This window comes from Cyprinodon tularosa, unplaced genomic scaffold (genome assembly GCF_016077235.1).
Source record: "Cyprinodon tularosa strain WSP-4 unplaced genomic scaffold, ASM1607723v1 ctg34, whole genome shotgun sequence".
NCBI lineage: Eukaryota > Metazoa > Chordata > Actinopteri > Cyprinodontiformes > Cyprinodontidae > Cyprinodon > Cyprinodon tularosa.
The window spans coordinates 419,140-435,970 of record NW_024039052.1 but is presented as its reverse complement, the minus strand read 5'-3'; the positions used below and the strand labels follow the sequence as shown (position 1 = coordinate 435,970).

Genomic DNA, 16,831 nt, shown 5'->3' with positions numbered 1-16,831 from the left:
GAGCAGGACCTCTATATCCCGAGTCTGAATGATGCCCCGGCGTCAGCTCCCTCAGTCTTCTAGTCCCACAATTCTGCCCAGCAGATCACCTTGTCAACCAGCTCGGATTAAACCACCACCAGTTTCAGGCCCGGGGGGAACATCCCTATTCACATTCATCTACTCATGCATGTTAAAGCATAATTCAGCATGAATGTTCCTGCCGAGGTCTGAGCGCCAAAGACTATACTTTCTTATCAATAAATTCTTCTAATTATCTTTTCTCTCTGTGTGAGTTTTTCAGATTGAAATATATATATGCGCTAAAGTAAGCGTTTTCCTTTTATGTTATTGGTCGATATGTGGATACGTTCATGCATTGTGTCTTCCTCCATCTACTATTTATTCTTACTGTTTTGTTTGATTTGTTAATTAATTCATTTCTTTTTGTTCAGATTAAGACTTGTGTAACATTTGCTATCAGTGTGCAAAAGCAATATCGCCTCGAAGAGTTGACCTAAAATTATCAGCAGCGCATATCAGAGATTGGTTAGACTGATGTTAAAATAATCGCTGTCAGCCTTAAAAAAAAAAAAAAACTCAATCAGTTGACCTCTACTTTTAAACTATTAAAAACTGTTTTGAAAGGGAAATACATTGGAATTTATGAAAATAAATGAATGCAATTCATGAGGTTTTGTCTGTCACTGAAACTGAATTACTGATCATAACATGTTGTTTGCCCAATAACACTTGTCACATGTTCTGTAACACGGATGCAGATCTCTTTGTTTCTTGGCAGGTATTAACTAAAGGAATGTTATTAAATATAAAACAGGGAAGTTACTCTTTTTAGCTTCTAGGGTCATTGTTCTCTGTTAAGCCAAAGATAAACACCTAGTTTTCTAATTTCATGCAGACAGACTGCACAAAGGATGTCTTATCTGTTTGCAGGTCCACTCAGTGTGATCGGGTCGGTTTAACTCTTCGACTCACAAATGCTGATTCTTCTAAAATCATATCTACATTCACACTGCAGGCAGATGCGAATCAAAGTTAATCTTTGTGCCAATATGCGATTTATATCCGACTTTTTCATGGCAGCGTGAAAGGCCGAATTCCAATCTATTCATCGTTGCAAAATTTCTGACTTGAGCCACTTTTATATATAAGACTAAATTGGATACCTATCCCAGGTTTTAATAGCATCCCTAATGAGAATGGTCAAGTCGCTATCTATTTTAGTTTTTTCAGGGCTCCCACGACACATCAACACAGACTTCCATGCAGCAGCAGGAGTATTACTGAGTACTCTGCAAAAGGCTGTTGTTAATACGGTAGTTGTGTTGTTTTTTTCTTACCTTCCTTCTTTGCTAACGATGGAGCCATTAAAAAGAGTCGAGAGTTTAATAACACAGAGACAACGGCATTCACTATTAAGTTTCTTTTTTTTTTTTTCATTAAGTTTTATTAAACACTTTTACTGCCAGTAAGATTTATGATTATTTCTGTAAACAGTGTGCTGTTGTCTAAAAATCTGAATTTTGCATCATGACCTGCTGTGTGAGCATAGACTGTGTCATCACTAGGGCTAAATGCATATACCCAAACAAAAACCCATATAATGGGCCTTATAATCCAACACAACTGACACATACTTCTCAACTATATGTGTCTGTTAGTGCTGTCAATCGATTAAATTTTTTTAATCGCGATTAATCGCATCAATGCCTGAGTTAACTCGCGATTAATCGCATTTTAATCGCACATTTTTTTCCTGATTGAAAATCATTTAAATACTCTCGATGACATACAAAAAAATACATACAGGCTAGGTTTGTGCCAATGTTCTTTTTTTTAAAATGAAAACAGGTCACAGATACTGATTTATGCCATAGAAACATATGGCAATAAGATGGGGAGGCATGTAGCAAAAAATAACAAATATGTAGCCAAAAAAAAGGCCCTGAAAACAGGCTGATGTAAAAGACAGTCTTTACAGTTAATACAGTCTTTTGAACAAAGACAAGCATTTTAACCTACTGCTGTAAAATACAGTAGAGTTAACATTAGATGTTAATTAACCAAGATAATAATGAACAATTTTCAATCAATACATCAAAATCAATAGACCGACATCACTAGATGGAGGTAGTCTATGCTCTAGAAAGTTACTTTTCAGCCTCTTAACAAAAATGAGAACACACACACAAGCACCCACCCACCCACACACACACACACACACACGCGCACGATACTGACCTGTGGCGTACACAGACGGCAAGAGTGTCGTAGCAGATTCCATTTCACCTCAGTAATCTGTTTTCTCAGCGTATTTCAGGTTGCTACTAGTTACCAGACACTCAACTTGTTTGTTGGTGGGGCTTAAAGAAAAGGCACTAGCGTCACCCAGTGTATGAGCGTCTTTTTCCCTTGAGGAGCTCCGCTCTTGAAGCCTATGAGAAATGCATACACTGGGGGAAAATAGCCCCGCCTTCTCGCAGGCTGCAGCGGGATGTACTTGGAAAATTGTACCATAAAACCACAAGGCGTTAATCTCACGTTAAAAAAATTATCGCCGTTAAAATGGCCTCGCGTTAACGCATTAATAACGCGATAATTTTGACAGCACTAATATATATATATATATATATATATATATATATATATATATATATATATATATATATATATATATACTGTATTCTAACTTTCCTGTATAGTCTGTATGTAGATTCCATATTTATTTATTTTATAGCCTCTTACACTTACTTTCTTTTTATATATGCCGTTTGTATTCTATACATGCACAGTCTCTGTACATGTGTACATAAATATTTAAATTCTTTATAGCACTTCTGGATAGAAGTGGATTTGGCAAACTAAATTTTTCTTGCTTTGTAGTTGTGACATGTAATGATAATACAATTGAAGCCTATTCTATTTAAAGTTTATCAAGGCCCAAAATTAAGACATAGCAAAAAGCATTTATCATTAATAGCACTTAGTAATGTTCTACACATAGAAAAAATCCACCAAAAAAGATATGTTCATATCAAAATAAAGCACTATCGCCAGAAATGTTCACTTAGTGTTTACATTGTTTTACGCCACTGCCATGTGCTTAAGCATGCATCAACTTTTCAGATTTATGCATTCTGACATAAACAAAATGCATAAAATGCAAACTCCTCTTAAACAAATGCACTAGCCTTGTCATAAAAAGGACAGATATTGCCCCCACAATTTATTTTCTACCAAAAGAATTGACTCACTTTTCTCCTTGCAGCTTGTTGGTTTTTACGATGAGGTCTTGAGTTTGCTCTTTTGCAGCCTATTGAGGAGAGGGAATGCAGTAATTTGCAAAACCAATGTCTACAGGGTGAAAGTTAATGCAAATATATAAAATCTCCGTAACAAGAAAATCATCAATAACCAACACATGCAAATCTCAGTTTCATACCTTTAATCTATTGGTCATTTCTTCACAGCATGTGCTCATGGCCTGTACATCCTCATGAACACTTTCAAGCTCCTTTAGGGAAAGCAAAACAAATATTTATATATATTATATATATATATATATACTATATATATCCTTGTTGAATTTAGTGTTCAAAAATAAAAAAATGTGTCCCAGTAATGTGTCATTACTAAAGTGCACGCTAATAACACAGGGGATGGAGAAATATAGGTTTCTATTCCAAATTATTTAGCTATGATCTCTTACTAATAAATGAAGTAGTTGTCTGCTAAATTAATCAAAAAAGTCTGGATATGCCTATACAGTTGTGTTTTTTTTTTTTTTTTTTTTTTCAAGATCCGGTTTCTTTTACAGTGTTTAACCTAAATTGGAAGATACACCTATAACATATGAATGAAATACTTTTTAAAGACTTTTAGAATAGTATAAGATCTTACTAGTAAGAGCCAATTGACCCAAGTGGGGATCAGACCTTTCAGACACTTATAGGGGTATGGGGTATTGCAGTCTAACAAAATAAGCCAAACAACCCCCAGTAGTCCAACAAACAAGGCTTTGTTGGGCTACTGTATAAAACCTTGAACTCAACGCTATTCCTGACATTTTGAATTGAAAAAGCTTCCTGGATGGGAAGCAAAACGTCTTCAATCTTGGAAACCAAGTCCAGTGGATTGTTTTTATTTTTTTCGAAAAGGGATCAGACCTGCCATCATTGGAAAGCAAAACAAATGCAAAAATTTGATCTGAGGATTCTTATAATCCTTAACTGCTATAACTGGTAAAAGAAAATACAAGTAAAAGGAGAAAAAAAAAAACCCAATAAGAATGATTAAACACATCAAGTGCGAAGTTGTTTGTCTACAAAACAAAACAGAAGCAAGATGGGACAAAATCGGAGTGCATGAGCACTAAATGTAAGGACACAAAAGTTGGATATTAAGGAGACAAAAACAATGTTAGTTGGAGCTCTGTTACCTCTTTAACTTCTTTAAATATTCGTGCAAACTCCTCGTTAATTGTTAGGCTTCTCCTTTCTATGTCTCCTCGCAGGTTTCTCCTGGTGCGCAGACTGTTTTCGGTGAAGAACACAGAGAGCGCCTTTAGAGCCTCCAGCATCTCCTGAAAACACAGAAAAATATCAAATCTAACCTAAAGGTGCTTTTTATTTAAAACGTTATTGAACAAGAGTTCACATCTATTTAAAAGATAAATAAAAAATGAATAAATAACCGTAGTCACGTCTTTATGACTGATTACATGCATATGTATACAGTAAATGAGATGGCCAAATAAAAATAAGGACTATAATGCTAACGCTAATTGCTAAAATACACAGTATTATCTTAGCGACGTTGTTTTATTGGTCAGAAAAGGTCAGTAACAAAGATATAAGTGTGTTCTCCACTAATTAATATAACAAAACATCAAAAAGCTGCACTTAGCCTGCTAGCACAGTAAGCTAAATACATTCCAATATACCTTATCATTATCGAGTCGTGTCTCCAGAATTTTATTCAGCTTCCTCGATAAAGGGTTATTGGGCTGAGAAGGTACATTTGAACTCGAAGATAAACTGGAGCTATCGACCGAACTTTCTATTTTAGTATTTGCCATCGTACAAATGCAAATGTTCTTCCACGTCAACTCAATTCCGAAGACTGTTTTGGTCCGTCTGGAATTGAGGTTCGATCGGAGTTAGTAGGAGCGACACAAGGTTCCGGAGAGACTGATTTCTCCAACCCTTTAAAATAATAAACTTTACCTTTATAAAACCAATTACTGGTGAAAACAATTAAACGTAACGATGATATTACAGAAATAATATATTTCTGTGATCAACATATTCTGCAAGTCTTAATTCTAACAAAATAAGAGTCAAAATTAAACGCTTAAGTATTTTTCCAAATGTGGAGATGAAGTAACTGAATGTTTTTGAATGTGTTTTTTATAGCTCGATTTTAAAATATTTCTAATTATTAAAAATAAAACACGCAAACAATAATAAAAACGACCAATAATTCAACTTTAGTCATGTATTTCCGTTTTTTTAAGTATTGGAACCGATCTGTAAATTATGCCAAAAAAAGAACCAAATACTTTAATGAAAAATTTTCATCAGCAAAATTTTAAGTCTTTCTGATATTCTCACTCCAACCTGAAGTTATTATGGTACTATTAGACTTAAATACATGATACGGTTCTATGTTTTAAGGTAGGCAAAAAGAAATAGGAGCAAAAGAAATAGGGACTCCAATCCCTGGGTCAGGGGCGGAGCTAGATGGGTGGCCAGGGGTGGCCATGGCCATCCTTAGGCAATTATTGGCCACCCCTGTGGCCACCCCAACCATTTATTTCCCTCTAATGCAGAAGGTGGCAGCAGTAATACTCTCAAGTGGAATATTCAAAAAATGTAAAAAAATTTTGGTTAATTATACACATCAAAGATAATATGTAAAAATTCATGCTCTTTTCAGAACTAGATTTTGTGTTATATGGGGCAAAGATAGAATTATGTGTCTATCTAGGAGTCTTCAGTGAAATTATAGATAAACAAATTTAATAAAAACTTATCAAATATTCAATTCATTTAGATATTAGTGCTTGTAAATATCAGTCTTTGCAGAATGTTTATTGATACAAGTAGGTAAGCAATGACAATTGAAAAGATTTACACCCCAGAACTCAGAACTGAAAGAGTTTTATACACTCTGTCATGTTTGGCTTGACGTGTTTGGCCCAAATGCTGAACACACTCGGAAACAGGCAGATCTTTGAGGGTTTTTATTGGGGAAAAAAAACAGAACGAAAGGGGATTCTGCAACCGCAGACCGAAGCTCAGCACAGGGGGCCGGAACCAAGGAACGTCTAGGGGAATGAGAAGGGCGGTTAACCAGGGACGGGGCAGAGAGGAATGTTCAGCTGGACGAACGCTTACCTCAGAGCGGGGAGAGCCGAACCGGGGAGAAGGCGGGTTGGACTTAAAGCTGGCCAGGTGGAGGAGAAGGCGATCGTCCAGGTGACCTGAGAGCTGAAGCCAGAGAGGGTCCGAGCAGCACCGGGGAGATCCAAGCACCAGAACAGCGGGGGAAACCTGAAGGAGGTCCGTGAGGGTGGGGGGACCAGTGAGGGGAACCGACTCGGAAGGAACCGGGTGTACCACTCAGAGGAGTCCACCATGAGAGGAATCAGAACACGAGGGAGGCACCTGGGAGACACAGAGGTAAGACAGATTACACAAAGCTTGAGAAGGCTAGAGACCGTGGTAGTTTTTGCATACCACTACGGTAACACTCAGGCGTCCTTCCGCTGTCTGAACGCAGTTCTTATAGAGCACCCCGGTGCTGCAGAAACAACCTGCTGGTGTGCGAGCACCAATCAGTCAACCAGGAACACCTGTGGAGAAGGCAGAGGCAGCAGAGTCCTGACACACTATACCTTTTCCCTAGAAATTACGGATGTTTAAATACAGCAAAGGCTTTGGGAAAGTATAGTTTGTCTTTAGTTAAAAAATATAGATGTTTTGCTCGTTAATTGTCCTGTTGGAACAGTGTAGTTTGACCCTGAGGTTCTAGTGCCTATCCGCTTTCGGCCACCCCTCAATGTACTTTGGTTTTTGTACGGAAGAGGATTAGAGCCCCTGAAAAAAAAAAAAAGGTTAACTGATTTTTACATTTTATTCATTATAATATGAGAAGTCGGAATTCTGAGGAACAAAGTCAGAATTCTGAGAAAAAAGTCAAAATTCTGGGATTAAAGTCAGAATTCTGAGATTTAAGTCAGAATTCTGAGAAAAAAGGCCACAATTCTGAGAAAAGCGTCAGAATTCTGAGAAAAAAAGTCAAAATTCTGAGATTAAAGTTAAAATTTTAAGATTAAAGTCAGAATTCTGAGAAAAAGGTCCGAATTCTGAGATTAAAGTCAGAATTCTGAGAAAAAAAAGTCCGAATTCTGACTTTTTTCTCATATTATACAGAAATAGAATTTAGAAATAAGTTAACGATTTTTTTTTTTATATTTTCAGTATTTTGGCCCCCCATTTAAAAATGTTCTGGCTACGCCTCTGCCCTGGGTGAGGATTGATGGTCACCTCCCTCCAAGCAGCGTTTCATGCGCCTCCTCCCACCTCCTCCCCCCTCTCCCTCTCTCTCTCCCTCTGAAAGCAGGAATGTGTGATCTGGAGTCCGCCTGATCACTGAGCACCGCTCCTCTCGTCCTTCTCGCACCAAGCAGGAGTAAATCATTGATTCAAGCGCTCGCTGTTAGACATTGGCGTGGAAGGATTCTGCAGTGACTTTTTCTATATACCGTATTTTGGATCCACTCTTTACTCGATCGGAATCGTTTTCTCTCCTCCTCGGCTGGAGAAAAGTTTGCTTTCAGACCCAAACACAGCTGGACTCCGCAGATGTAAACAGCCGCTATAAAAGAGCGCACCTTAAAACCCCCGCGTCTTCCAACATGTAAGATTTTAACCTTTTAATCTGCCTTGTAAATCTTTTCAGACAGAAACAGTCAAAGCTAAAATGTGTTGCATGAGGTCACCCCTAACCAGAAATCACTGCATGTTCATGAAGAAGTGGCAGCTCCTGCAGGGACCTGATTCCTCAGCCAAATGTTTCCAGGGTCAGTTGATGTTGGTGGTGCATAGTTAATTAATGATCCATAAACCACAGTGTGTAAAGTTTTACTATGACACGTGTACCTGTGTGTTATAAACATGCACATTAGTATGAATGAATATGAAACGCTGTGTTCTTTTTTAACAAATAATCATATCTTATGGGGTATGCTGCATTAAATACAACTACATCAAACATGTTATTAATCCTGCAAGCTGCACCAAAAATATTTATATAAAATTTTTGTAAGAATGCACTAAACAATTAACCAGAGATGGGAGGTCTAAAAATTAGGCCATGAAAGACTCTGTTAAGTGATCAGGAAGTACTGAAGTTATACTTGTTTTTCCTTTTCTGCAGATAAGCATGTATTTTTTTATGTTTTGTTTTTGCAGATAGGGAGAAACATGCAATGTCTTAGTTTTTCTTTCGGAAACAACGATCTCTGTCAAAAACTTGCATAATATTTGATTATTTTCTATGTTATACTTATTTGACTACTGGAATAGGGCAAAAAAGGGGTTTATTAACATTCCTGTATTGCAGATAATTGAAAAGACAAAACAGTCCAAATTTCCAGTAATATATCCAAAGGTTCAGTATTTTTTATTTTTTATTGAATTGATCAAAAAAATTAATTCCCATCATATAAAAGCCTATGAACATGCTCATCTGTGCCATATAGTTTGCTAAAAATGTAAAGTTTCATAAATTGGTAAAGGCAGTCCCTATGGATTCAGAAAACTGCTACCGTTTTATAAAATATACGGCTAATTCAACCTTGTAAAACTGTTTTCTGTCTCTTGACAACATAAATAAATAAAATAGCCTAATTGGAAAACCAGAAACCTAAATTAGCCACAAAATGCCTTTATCTTTGCATTCCTAATTTATCAGGGTTAAAAAAAAATAGAAATAAATGCACGGGATGTAAAAAATTACTCTTTTATTTTGCTAATCTAAGTTAAATTGATTAAACAATTTGCTTGAGTTTGAGTTAAATCATGACAACGGTTTGTTTACCATTAATCAAATCACAATTATATTTAATCTATAAGGTTTTGGATCTTAACATAAACAACAGCAGTTTCTCTAATGCATTTGTCTATATTTAATTACATTTAAAAAAAAAAAAAAAACAGCAATCAATTATAGGGTCTTACTAAGCTAGTAAAGAAGTTTGCATAATTCGAAATATTAACCTCTTTGACACTTTCTGTTTTCTATTTATGCTTTTGTAATGACTTTTGTAATGACTCCCTCATCTTGCTAAATTAGGTTGCTGGTTTTTAACTCCACAGCTTGTTTTAAGGAAGGATCTGTGAAGCAGCTCTCAATCTATATTTCTCCTCCTCCTGACAGGGATCCAGAGTCACTGAGAAGGTGAAGACCACAAGTGTTAAATGTTCACTGCAAGCCCTCCAGCAACACAGCAACTGCTCATTTAACTGCTGTCCTGCTCAGTGACTATATTTACGATGGCGTCTAGTCTTACGTGCACTGGTGTTATCTGGGCCCTGCTGTCACTCCTGTGTGCTGCTGCCTCCTGCGTTGGCTTCTTCATGCCATACTGGCTGCTGGGAACACAGATGGACAAGCCTGTGTCTTTTGGCACCTTCCGTCGTTGCTCATACCCGGTACGAGATGAGGAGAAACAGATCACGGTCATGGTGGAGCAATGCGGCCGCTACGCCTCCTTCCATGGCATCCCGAGCCTGCACTGGAGGATCTGCACAGTGGTGACGGGCGTGGGATGCGGCCTCCTACTGCTGGTGGCCCTCACAGGTGTGATGGGCTGCTGCATCTCTGACCTCATCTCTCGTACGATCGGACGCGTGGCCGGTGGCATCCAGTTCGTTGGAGGTGAGCAGTTTGGTTTCTTCTGGGATCAACTATCCAACTCTGATTCCTGTTTTCTGCTTTCTACTTTATAAGTCCGTGGTTTGCAAAAAAAAAAAACTGTTCATACAAATTAACCATTAATTAGACCAAAACAATCCGAATGCAACTTGTAAAAGCATAGGTTTGTCTTAACCTAAACCGTCTTGTACCTAAAACATCTTAAGTTTGTTTTTATTAGGATTCTATTCAATAGACCAACATAAGGAGGCACATAATTGTAAAGTGTGTAGAAAATTTTACAGAGGTTTAATATTTCTCTTATACTGTATTCAATTCCTTGTCCTCTAGTACTCAATACTCAAAAACAAGATCCAGCGAAACACATTACCTGTATAAATCACCTAATTAGCAAATGCAGTCCACCAAGTTTGACTGTAATATAAGTATAAAAACATTTATTGGTTCGATAAAATCATTGAACGCACAGCCCCATAAACATGAAAAACAACAGCATATGGCTCAGGTGTAAAACTGGGTTGTAAAACAAGGGCTGGGTTATAATACATTGTTAGAAGCTTTGGGACTCTCAGAGAGCAGTGCTCAGTTCATCAACCCATGAGCAGTGACTGCCAAAGGGGGAGATGAGTTTAAATCAGAGCTCCCCAGAGATCTGTAGCCAAGGTGAAAAAAATAAATAGTTGACCGGACACTCCACAAATCTCCAAGTTAAGGAATGGTCACTGTGGAAAGAAAACATTAGGATGCCCAGGCTAATGCCTCCTTAAGTCACCTGAGGAACAGAAATGTGGGGGAAAGTGCTCCACTTTGATCAATATTGGAATTGCTGGCAGTATGAGCTGAAAAGTTAGACTTTACTTTACTCTGAAAACTCAACCTTAAACTGACTTAAATTTGGTGATGGCAGCATCCTGATATGGGGATGTTTTTCTTCAGCAGGAAAGAGTTATGAATCTACAGTACATCCTGTAAGCAAAGCTTCTAGATACAGAAAAAGATTTAAGACTAACCCCTACTTTACATAGTGTCCACCTACTCTAATCCCAGCTGAAAAATGCAGAGCAAGTACGCAACAGTTATACTCACTGAACGCAATAGTAGCGTCTCTAAATAGCAGTGACTAAATTGAACAATTGAACAATCTGTGAAAAGACCATGAAGGGAAAACTTTTTTAGTTAATGCTTTTATCGAATCAAACTGTTTCTGAGCTATGTTGGAAAGAAATATGAGAAAAATGTGAGAATTGAAAAACCAATAGAAAAATAGTCATAAAGATTGGCAGCTTTAATGACAGTAAAGTTCTGTTTTATAGTTTAGGAATTCAAAGATGATCCATCCATATCATTTTTAATTAATTAATGCATCTCAAGTCATATGTCAAACTGTTGAGTACTTTTAGAGCCATAAATAAATACAATTATAAAGGTGATGAATTGTATTAAAACAGTATTTTTGGGATTTTAACAAAACGGCGGTGGGAAAACAAAGATGTATAAATATTGTAACCTTTTTTCCTGCTGTTCTTTCCCAGTAAACCCGCTGTTTCCTCTCTTACTCTGTTGCACAGGAAATGAAGTCTCTCTTTGAGCTCTCAATTGTGCCTCTAAAGTCCTTTTGATAGTTTTGATGTTTTATGCAGACTGCTGTTTTCTAATGAAGCCAAATTGTTGGGAGGGTTTTTAAAGCATATCACATCAAGCTGGATAACTAATGAAGGAAAAGCTTGCTGTATTTGCAGTGTGTGACTGCACGTGGGTTACATTTGAACACTTGGCCTTTTTGCATACCGAAATCTTTGCTTGTAAAGGTAAGGAAAGCCATTAGGGTTGCAGATAAACAAAAATTTTGTTCTGTTTGATTCTTTGAGTTTAAAAAAGTCCCTGCTTCCTTTATGTTCCCAGAGAAACAGACTTCTGTCAATGTTGCAGAAACTACATCTGTTTGTCTGTTTGCAGTCAATTAGACCCAGTTTGGTTCAGCACTGGCTTTTGTGTGTGTGTGTGTGTGTGTGCACTGTTTATTTATTTGATTTTTTTTTTTTTTGCACATGTGCTCTCTTGGGACTGGAGGTCTGAGGGAAGGCTTCCACTGAAGCTGCAAATTTTTTCCCTCGCCCCAGTTTAAGAAGCTGTGGCGCTCCAGCCCCTCTCATTAACTCAGAAAGTGTTTGCTTGCATACTGTGGTTCACCACTCTGCTGTTTACAATCCCCATCACTTCAACTTGGATTTAAAACATGATGGGCCAGAGAAGCAGGTTGCAAGCTGATTTTAGGGAGCTGCTAGGCTTTTCCAGTAGAAAAAAGAAGAAAAAAAAATCTACAGAAGACTACCATGTCCTAATTCTAAAAGGCTTAGCTTCTTGGGAACCTCTTCAGCATTAATGATGTATAATAAGGCAGATGATTAAGGTGAAGGCAGCTTGGGTTACTCTGAAGTCTGCCCTTTTTACATAAGGAAAGCTTCTTTTAAGCTTCGAAGCTACCACATAAATGCAAGCTGCTATATTTGGTGGGATTAAAAATTCCTGCCCGTCTTTCTTCCAAATTTTTTTTCCCACTTGCAGACCCACAAATCCAGACACGCATGAATTTAGACGGTGGGAGAGTGAAAAGAGTCGACGTACAATACAAGAGATGCCGCTCAGGTCCTTTCATCCTGAATGCTATAGCGAGCCAAAGGGCAGAGATGTCTCAGAAGGGCTAATTGGAGGCGACACAACTGAGAAGCTCAGTGGGCTGTTGCATGTATTGTCTTCTGTCACTTCCAAAAGAGTGCACAGATATTCTGGCGGGTGAGGGTGGTTGAGGGAGATAGCAATTGAAACATTCGGCATTCGCTTCTTATTAGCAGTGAAAAACCTGCAGAGTCCTGCAGGGAAACAGGCGGAGATGGGGGGCTGAGAAGTGTGATCAGATATTGTGATTAGCGGGAGCAGGGAGAGGAAGTAAATGTGATGAGCAGCAAAAGTGAAGTGTGAGCCTAGTGCTTGGCTGTTTGATGGTGGGGCTGTGCAATGCATCCTTCTGGGTATTCCTTGATCCCCTTGTGGACGATTAATTAAAAGCGTTTTGCTGTAGGATGCTGTTGCTGTTAAGGGGGCTGCTACAAATAAAATATCAGGCTAAAATCTTGCTATATATCATATTTTCGTGGAACAGATTAGACCTGAAAGGTTTCATTAGTTCTTCATATGATTAACTGCAGCTCCCGACAGGAAAACTCCACCATTGTTTCATCGCAGCACAATGAAGTAAATGTTGCTCCAGAGTCTTTTCCTTGCTAATGTCTGTGGATTTTTTTCGCAGCATGGAGCATCCTCAGATTCATAAATCAAAGGCTTGAGAGCTTCAACTGATTTACATTCGTTTCCTCTTTTGCTTTGCAGTTTTTTTTTGTTTTGTTTTAGTTAAACACATGCGCACTCTCTGGAACGGATGTGGCACAGGCGAGTGGTTTAGACATTTAGAGATTCTTGACTTAGATTTGGTTGTCAGGGATTTGGTCCCCCTCTGCCTCCTGCAGAGGCCTGCCCTGTCATTCTGGGCACTTCAAGCAGAACTGCACAGCAGGAGGAAAAGCTGTTTTAGGTTTGTTTTTAACAGCCAGGATTTAGGCCACCCCAAACCTATTTTCCTCTAATGCACTACCTCTGTTACAAAGTTGATTTACAGTAGGTTTAATACAGCATTTATATATTTTGAACCTTTTAAATGCGACAACCACAAACGTCAGTGTAATTTGTTGGGTTTTTTTGCAACAGACCAACAAAAAAAGCACAAGATTACACAAAAAATTACACATGGAAGCTGGTTAAAGTTAAATCGGGGCTAGGAATGAGCTAAATACCAGGTAGATCTCTATGAAAAACAGTTTTTAGCTACGAAAGACAAGATCACACTAGAGGACTAGTTTCCAACAGGTTAAAGAAACCTACAGCTTCACCTGATTGGTTAAAATGAGGGTTATCAAACTCCAGGTCTCTGTATCTTGTGTCCAGTAAGTGTCCCTGCAGCAGTAAGCTCAAACATCATGGTTGAAAACGTCTCATGGGATTCCTCCAGAAGCCTTCTAATAAATAAATCATCTGAACTCTTTTGATATTCATATATGTTGAACCAAAAAAACATCAGAAACATGAAGGACACTGACTGATGTTTTCAGGTTTCTAATATTTTAACTGAATATGAGAAACAGTGTTAGATTTCTTATTTAGTTAATTAGAAAACTGCACATGCTAAATGCTGCCTGTGGTGAAAAAGACACCACCCGCATGGAAAAGACGCTGCAGCTGCATCGTGCTGTGGGGACATCTTTCATCAGGAGGGATAGGAAGGCTAATCAGCTTATTTTTCAGGTGTCCAAGATTTGATCTGATCATTTCATCTGAAAGTTACAGATATTTCTGATTGCAGACTCTCCAGAGCTCTTTGGTGTCTGACCTTCCTCTTAGTTGGTGTAAATAGCCTGTGGAAATCCTTTAATGAAAACCAATAAGCATCTAAAGCTAAGGCTTTAAAACAGATTTAATGTACAGCTAAACTTCATATAAATAGTTTTGCTAAGATGGAAGGAGAGAGTCTGGAGAAAAGATGGCTGTCTTTATGATTCAGTGTTAAGTTGTTTTTTTTATTTTTTATAATTTCTCTTAACTATTTGCTGAATTATCTTCCTCCTTGGTGACAGTTCTGTCGAATGGATTTGACATCTTGTAACTATTCTTACCTCTCAAAAAATTCCTGTAGATTTAATGTCCATTATTTTCATTGATGTATAAAATTTGCAGATGTTCCAATATGCCCGAGTCCTCGCTGTGGCGACCTCTCAGAATGATTAAATAGATTAGTTTCAGTAACATGTGTTAACAAGTTCAAACATCTGGATTTTTGTTTCAGATTTCCAAAACTTGACCAAGACAGTCTAATTCCCTTACTGTCTGACTGGCTTTAATTGATTTATACCATAGACTTGATGCCAAAGCCAGTCATAATTTAACAGTGTAATCTCAAAATGTATTTCAAACTGGGACAGAACAGATAGAAAAATGCTAAAATCCTATTTTTCTGTCAAACCTGTTATGTTTGTTGTTGCTTTGCCTTCAGATATAGTAAGTCGGCCAATTAGTGTAAGTCTGTTTGATAAATAACAAAAGGAAACAGCATCTGTTCTCACCAGAAGCAACTGACATTATAATGGGTATCTTTCTGAGTAAAATGCAACTGAAAACATTTTCGTTCTTATGATTGGATTTGAATTTAATTTTGTTAATTAATCATAATGTTCCTTTATTATGGCGCAGTGCTGCGAAAAAATACTCAACACCATATCAAGCTGATCTGGAAAAAAGAAAAAAGAAAGAAATTGCTCTCATCTTACCGTGTGAAAATGTTTACAAAGCGATATCTTAGATTCTGGACTCCAGAGACCACAATGAAAGTCATTAACCGCAGATTAGATTAACAGCAAACAGTGACAAACCTTCCTAGGAGTGGCAGATAAAAAAAAAAAAACAATTTCAAGACAACATTGAGGATTCATCCAGGATTTATTGAAAGAACTGAAAAGAAAATCTTAAACTTGGACAACTTTTATTGTCATTTTGTATGCACAGAGTGTATAGAAAACAAGATTTTGTTCGGTACAGCTTTCATGGCATTTCCATTTCTTAAAGTGCAGCAGTGATCACATGTAAGCAGTATAGGAGAAAAAACATGGTGTAAAAAAATGCATTGATATGGAAATTCAGAGCATTAAATATATATAGTTTTGGTTTGGTGCTGTCCGTGTGATGGAGAGTCTGTGACATGATTTAGAGTTTTATCAACAGTTCAGCTGCGTTATGGTGGTGGGGAAGCAGCAGTTTTGGAAACTGCTGGACCTGCATCAAACGCTGCCAAGCCTCTTCCCAGAGGGCAGTGGGAGAACAGTCCATGGTGGGGGTGTGAGGGGTCATTAATGATGTCACAGACTCTGGACACGCAAATACTGAAGCACCCACTCACTGGCGTTGTTGAAAGTCAGAGTTCATAATTCCTCAATCTGTTGACTAAAAACAATACAGATATCTGTCTAACATTTGTCAAAAACTCACCATCTTAACAAATGTGGCAGCATTTCATAAACATATTAAACCAGACATGACGGTAGGGTGATATCTGGGCCTTCTTTGTTGTTTAAGGGATCTGGAAGACTTGTTTTAAACTAAGGTAACCATGAATTAGGGAATGAATGTCTGTCCATCAGTGCTTGACCTAAAGTTAAGGATCAAATGTATTATGCAGCTGGAAAATAGCTTTAAGGACATCAGGTCCATCCCAGCACTGATTAAAATTTTACTGAGATCCTGTGACATGACCTTAAAGTGGCCATGTACATCCACAGACCGTCCATTGTGGTTGAATTAGAACAATTCTGCAAAGGCGAGTTGGACAGATGGGTCCACAGAAAGGGAAATCACTTATTTCCAGTTGGGGCAAATGCATAATGACAAAGCTTAGGAAAAATTACTTTCTAGGATAGACCCGAGACAACATTAATGGTCAATTCGGAGAAAGTTTTTTTTGTTTTTTATCTCTCTGAACATTGTTTTGACCTGGAGAGAATATCAGTACAACCAAACTCACTTTAGCTTCTGATAAAAATGTCAGGCGAGATGGCAGCTGGAAGCCAGAGGGTGCAGCCTATATTTCATTGAGGACGTGTTAAAACTGCTGAGTCCTCAATAACTGAAGGTGAAAACAAGACAAACACTGTGATGCATGAAGGCCTGCACTTGGCCTTTTATGGAGTTTGTCGGGACAGCAGGCGGTGGGGACACGGAGGACTTTCTTGTAGGTTGCTTTTATGTGAACTCATGAGGTGCTGCATCCCTCAGGGATTTTGCTCAGGTT

At 37.9% G+C, this 16,831-nt stretch overlaps 2 protein-coding genes across 2 annotated transcripts in view; one reads left to right on the top strand and one right to left on the bottom strand.

Annotated features, from left to right (window-relative positions):
* cog6 (component of oligomeric golgi complex 6) overlaps positions 1 to 5,141 on the bottom strand; it is a 31,923-nt gene extending 26,782 nt beyond the window's left edge. Inside the window, exons 1-4 of the mRNA XM_038294433.1 lie at positions 4,943 to 5,141; positions 4,439 to 4,582; positions 3,443 to 3,514; positions 3,255 to 3,313 (exon numbers count right to left, since the gene is read on the bottom strand). Coding sequence (XP_038150361.1) covers positions 3,255 to 3,313; positions 3,443 to 3,514; positions 4,439 to 4,582; positions 4,943 to 5,077 — 410 coding nt within the window. The 5' untranslated portion in view covers positions 5,078 to 5,141. The remainder of the gene's footprint in view (positions 1 to 3,254; positions 3,314 to 3,442; positions 3,515 to 4,438; positions 4,583 to 4,942) is intronic.
* A 2,468-nt stretch (positions 5,142 to 7,609) lies between these two features.
* LOC119789487 (LHFPL tetraspan subfamily member 6 protein) overlaps positions 7,610 to 16,831 on the top strand; it is an 82,665-nt gene continuing 73,443 nt past the window's right edge. The window contains exons 1-2 of the mRNA XM_038294391.1: positions 7,610 to 7,923; positions 9,445 to 9,945. Coding sequence (XP_038150319.1) covers positions 9,561 to 9,945 — 385 coding nt within the window. The 5' untranslated portion in view covers positions 7,610 to 7,923; positions 9,445 to 9,560. The remainder of the gene's footprint in view (positions 7,924 to 9,444; positions 9,946 to 16,831) is intronic.